Below are 6115 nucleotides of genomic sequence, written 5' to 3'. Positions count from 1 at the left end.
GAGACCGGGGAGGCCGGACCCCCGGGCTTCCCGCGCAGGATGACCGTGAGGAGGGGTGTGGAGGACGAGGCCCCCGTGCCCTTGCAGGGCTTCGCCGGAGCTCCAGGTCTGTGTGTGGTTGGTTGAATCAAAACCTAGGTTTAAAGAGGGACTTCATGCTGTTTGCTGCCACCTACAGGTGGCAAATAGATGTCCATGTTTAGAAAGAGGTCAGATAACAGAATTATGAAGAAAAAAAGAAAGGAGAAAGTTGTTCCAATATATTCCCTTTTCTTTACTTTTCATTAGATAAAAAAAGTCATTCAAAGCGGTAATCTCGAAGACATCCGTGTCGTTCTCTTTGGCGACACCGATCACGCAAGTGACAATTTAAGTGTGTTTTTCGGTCCTCACTTCCACGGCTTCCTAGAGATCCAGACAGTGTGACGTCAAGTCAGTTGGCAGTTGGAAACGCTAAAAGAAACATTTAAAAACGGTATCTCGCTTCACGCTCTGTAACTCCGTCCAACCTCTCTGGCGGAACCACCACTGCTGGGTGATGGAAACGTGGCACTAACCACATGTCCATAAGCTCAGTCCCCATCCTGTTGCCTTGTTTAGTCATGTGACGTTTATTTACATAAAAATCTTTTGAGACTATTACTTTAATTAAAAAAACGTGTTCTTCCCATGAAAAGGAAGCAGAACTTGACAGCATCCTTTGGTTGATGGATAACATTGCTCAGAAAGCCGTGATCGCAATCATAGTAATTAGTATTTAGTCATAGCAGTGTAGTGCATCAAATCGTGCAATTCAAAACGGAGCACCAAAAAACACCATGACTTGTTTTGATGCAACTCTTTCTCACCTCGTCTCAGTCTCTGTAGCCGACAGCCGACCACACGACACGGCTCGCCCACGTTAACCATGATTATGCATCCTAGATTGTTGTCTCACTTTTTTTTTTTTTTTTTAGTTTGTAAACCCTGTGTTGAGAACCACCCTCTGGTGTTTAGTAGTTTGAGTTGTTTTTCCCTGAAATGAAACAGCATGGCCTTTTGCTTTCTGACGTACAAACACTCCTTCTCAGCATGCGCGTCTGCGGTGGCTTGAATATTTCCTTATCATGGTGACGGTATTATAACCAAAAAGGAGCAAACAAAAAAAGTTCTGACAAGAAAAACTCACAAAACTTGGCAGCTGCTCAGTACTGAGAACCGAGAGAGTTAACATAACTGCAGCAGCAGCGGCCATCAGAGCCAAGCCATCTCTGATGGTGATAGGCAAGCGAAGCGTCCCGATTGGTTAGACTGCGTTAGAGCAGTGTGTTTAAATGTCTTTTCTCACCTCTCGTCTGAAAAGCTTCAGCTACTGCTGTGCTCTCTTAGCGATGTTCCAGTCCGGGCAACTGTGCAAAACTATTTTTACGTGTGTGAAGTCGACTGATATTTTACTGCCAAAGCCAGTTTCATCATAATCACTAATCGTCAAGTAGTTTTCTGCTTAATTTATTCAATTGTTTTTTTGCTGGTGTTTTGCAGGCCATCTTCCAGTGATGCCTGTGTCGCTCAAGTCTCACCTCAGTCCAGGTAAGAACGTTATTATAAATAAAAGTATGAAATAAGTGGTGCTTGTTCATTTATTCTTACTCACTGCCAGATGAGAGTTCCTAGAAGACGTCTCATTTTAGGAAGAGGAAATATTCTAGCTATATCACTTTGTTTTATATGCGACTGAGCACATAACATATTTATGCAGCTTAAGATGCATACACTTAAAATACAATGAACCGAGCTGATCCTGTGTCCCATTTCATTCACAGCTCTGGCAATAGTCAACACCTCAAACAAATCATATGCAGCTTCATGGCACCTGCCAGCAAAATTTAATCAATGAAATGTGGATTTGCAATGCAAATATCTCACCAGCCATCCCTGTGAGCGAGACTGGTTTAAAAATAAACATGCAACCCCTTTGTTGTCACCTTGCCTAGAGTGCTGCTATCATTTTAGCGTGCAAAGTATAATATGCGAGTCCACACAGTTTCATTTTTGTCTTACCTTTCTTCAGTTCCTGTTGCAGCAGAGATCCCCTGGAACAGAGCTCCGACAGTCCAGTCCGCAGGTGAAACCCCCTCCTCCTCGTTCCTGCTCTGGATGTAGACCATGTCAGCCATTGGAGACTAATTAACATTGAAACGCAATGTATTTAATTGGCTTCTTTCTTAAGATTATGCATTTGGCATGATGCCCTGCGACTCTTTTTCTTATGCCCTCCAGTTGAAAATCTGTATACCACAGGATCTGGAGCCAAATTCACATAAAAAAGAAAGATATTACCAAACTGCAACCATTTATTTTTGTCATTCAACGCTGTGTTGTGTAAGAACTTCAAACATATGGTTGGTAATGTATACGTCCTTCTAAAAAACTTTCTTTCCCCATTAGCGGGAAACCAAAAACGACACTCTAAAAGACAAGCTGTTACTTTGCCTCTACCTGTGACGGGAATTTTAATCGTTTATCGATTTAATCATTCATTGAAAACTGTGGCGTTCTTCCTCACAACCTAAACGCCTACTAGCATTTCAATGACTGACGTGTCTTACCTTACTTCCATTCGATTCCTCCTGCACCATGCAGTACTGGCAGACCCCAGCTCTACGGTGGAGGCAGTCTCCTTCTCCGTGGGCCTCACTCAGCAGTACTCCCTCTATGGAAGCACTGGCCCCATCCGCTTCAACAAAGTGCTGGTCAATGACGGTGGACACTACAGCACCAGCACAGGTAAAACAGCACTGTTGAGCTGCAAGGGGGGGGGGGGTAAACATTTGTCAGTGGCCTGTCTGCATGTGCACTGCTACCTCTGCACTTCTCCGTGACACATCCATGAGTTCAGTACAAGCTCAACTAACTAACTAACTAATAAAAGGAAATTCATGCAGTACAATTGCCGTTTTGACACTGTATCAGACCCTTTTTAATCTGTGCGCATGAAGTCCAGATTTGAACCAGGATCAATCCAAAGCAAATCCATTATGTTTCATGCTTTGTTTTTCCTTTTAAATCCACCCGGACACCATACAACTCACCTCTCCTCTCTTCCATCATCCACCACCCGTCCTCTAAGGAATGTTCACCGCACCGATGGACGGGCGCTATCTGGTGTCGGGCGTGCTGACGGCCGGGGCAGGGGAACCCCTGGTGGCGACGCTGTCCGTTAACAACCGCAGCGTCCAGAAGCTGCAGAGTGCTGTTCCCCCGCTACTGGGGACGAGGGAGGTTAGCGGTTGCGGCAGCTGCGGAGGCCCCGTGTCGTTCAGCCTCGTCCTGTCTCTGAAGAAGGGCCACCGTGTGGGCTTGATGCAGACCGCCGGCAAGCTGGCCTCGTCCGACGACCTGGTGGCACGCTCCACGTATAGCGGCGTCTTCCTCTACACGCCGCAGAGCAGGAGCTAACAGGGCGGCGTGGGGGAGGTAAAGACGACGGTGCCATAAAACACAAAGGGACTGTTTTTTGTTTTGTTTTCCAGCCCAGGCAGACTGTGGGATGAAGAGACGTATTGAATGCTTTATCGACTGGTTTGCTGTCGGCCTACCAACTCTGAGCGAAGCCAAGTAGCCTACCTGACATGGAAGTTCACATTAGCCGCGTTTACATGGACACATCTGTTCCGCATAGATTTCTATGCGGAACAGAAAATGATCATGTATACGCCTCATTCGGAATACAATTATCTGTTCGGCATAGATTCTATGCCGAATAGAAGAGGTGGTGTAGTCCGTTTTAATCGCCATGTATACACTTATTCCGAATAGATTGGGGTTTAATTTAGAGCAGCTGCAGTAGTTCGCAATTGGACCTTCGAGGATTCCTTGTCACTAAATTCCCGTAAAACCACTCTCTCCCACCAGTCTTGGCTGCGGACTCGCATCCAAATTCCTCTTGTTTGCGGCGGAGTTTAGGGTAAATATAAAGATCTGACGAGAAATTGACGTTGCTGCGCTGTCGTCCTCCTTAATTGAAGGAGCAGGCAGAGAAAAGCTCTCTCCTGCTGTGCCTTCATTAAAATCAAATTTAAAGGCACCCAGTGCAACTTTCGAGGCTTAAAAATAAACATTCAATTTCTAGTCTTTTTTACACGTAGTAAGTTTCAATAACTCCATACCATTACATACCGACATTTAAGCAGCAAAGATGAGACGTCGTTGTGTGGTGAGAACTGATACAAAATCGATAACAACAATGCCGCCATTTTCTTTATCTTTTGTAACCTACAATAAATAAAGCAGGCTTCCAGTCAATGGAAAAATGGCTTCTCCCCACCGGCGATTGTTGTTGTTTACGATTTTCTATCAGTTCTCACCACACAACGACGTCTCATCTTTGCTCCTTGAATGTCGATATGTAATGGTATGGAGTTATTGAAACTTACTACGTGTAAAAAAGACTAGAAATTGAATGTTTATTTTTCATTGAATGTTTACATAAAGTTGCACTGGGTGCCTTTAAAATCCCCGATAGTGATAAGACATCCATTATGTCGCCGCCGGTCCAGAGATGTGTCAGGTGTGCGCGAGAGACATAACGGACACTTTTGTTACTGCCATGTATACAGTACATTCGGAACACATTTTAGGAACAGATCTATGCCGCATAGAAATCTATGCGGATCAGATGTGCCATGTAAACGCGGCTATGGTTCTAGGTTGGGATAAGGGTGCACACATATGTTTTCAAGTTGTTTTTCCCAAAGAATCTTTTATGATATCAAAAACGAGAAGCTTTTTTGTAGCTAATATATTTCTGTATTATTCAAAAATGTTGTACCTACTTTGTAACTTCAAAATGAATTATGTATAAACGTTTGTAAATGAAAGCTGATTATGTTTTATACAAATGCACCAAGTCACTTATTCAGCCAGTTAATACTTTAATCTAAAACAAGGCGATATAACATCATATCACCCTTATCAACTTATCCTCCTTTTGTAATCTTTTCTCAAACATGATTAATGATCAATAAAAGTTACGTCGCACTGAATGAATTAAACAACCGAGCAGTCAAACTGGTCCATATTTAGAGAACACTATCAGGGGCTGTATTGAAGGTGGAAAATCTTCAATACGGTCACCCATTTCTTGCCCTGAAAAGGCAGAAGCCGTTTAAGGTGACATAAAAACTACTGTGAGTGTGATCAGCCATTACAAACCGTTTTGAAAATCTGCCTCTTCTGACATCAAACTGGGCGTGTCCACCTAGATATATGATGGATAAATGAGCAACGTTTGCTACAGTCCACTGGGTAGGCTGGTAGACTGATCTATCCAGCACACATCTAGGTGGACACGACCACTTGTGATGTCAGAAGACGCAGATTTCAAAATGGCATGCAACGGCTAATTGCAACTGGTGGTATATGTCACCTTTAAGTGAATATTGACCTTGATGGCAGCCATTTAACCTTTTCCATCTTTGCCCGAGCCCGGAGGGAAAGAACTATAAAATAACATGCCCGCACACTAATTTGGTTAGAAACTTTATTTTAACACAAACATGACCACAAGCAAATCTTAGTTAGCTTCAAGAGGGCCGATATTTATATCTTTTCACTCACAACTTTGCTCTGTAAACATTTTTTTCAACACTTATTTTATTACAAATCAATACAGAATATACACTTCAGGTATTTACATTTGCCGGACGTAATCAAATAGCAGGATCTACCTCCAAACAGAAAGAAGCAATAAACTGTCTAATCGATTCCCACAAAAAGATGACATATCAGAAAAGAAATGCGAGATAAAAAAACAAAAGGCATCAAAGACAAGAGGCAAATATAGATTTCAGCATATGGCATTTTCCACAGCAGTTGTAAGATCAAACAATATATCATACCAGGAGGAGACACGATGCATTGTGAACGTTCCACCCAAGATGTATCCCTTTCATAGAAAGAATGGAATTGTTTTTTTCTCTATTTTTATCAGATCAATTTGACTTCACCATACATCAAAAACAAACGCACAAACAAAAAGAATACCACTGTGACAAACATGCATCTGACGCTCCACAAACCAAAACCATCCTGCCTGTCTTGCAAAAAAAAAAAGTGAAATAAAATCAATGGCCAT

General features: G+C 42.9%; 1 protein-coding gene across 1 annotated transcript in view; it reads left to right on the top strand.

Annotated features, from left to right (window-relative positions):
- The window catches only part of emilin2a (elastin microfibril interfacer 2a), a 14607-nt gene extending 8535 nt beyond the window's left edge, over positions 1–6072 (top strand). The window contains exons 6-10 of the mRNA XM_060058496.1: positions 4–106; positions 1522–1569; positions 2051–2104; positions 2623–2766; positions 3110–6072. Of these exons, the coding sequence (XP_059914479.1) occupies positions 4–106; positions 1522–1569; positions 2051–2104; positions 2623–2766; positions 3110–3438 (678 nt within the window). The 3' untranslated portion in view covers positions 3439–6072. The remainder of the gene's footprint in view (positions 1–3; positions 107–1521; positions 1570–2050; positions 2105–2622; positions 2767–3109) is intronic.
- Positions 6073–6115: the final 43 nt, after the last annotated feature.

The sequence above is a fragment of the Gadus macrocephalus genome, chromosome 8 (genome assembly GCF_031168955.1).
Source record: "Gadus macrocephalus chromosome 8, ASM3116895v1".
Taxonomy (NCBI): domain Eukaryota; kingdom Metazoa; phylum Chordata; class Actinopteri; order Gadiformes; family Gadidae; genus Gadus; species Gadus macrocephalus.
The sequence above is the reverse complement of the archived record's forward strand: the minus strand, read 5'-3'. Positions and strand labels throughout refer to the sequence as shown.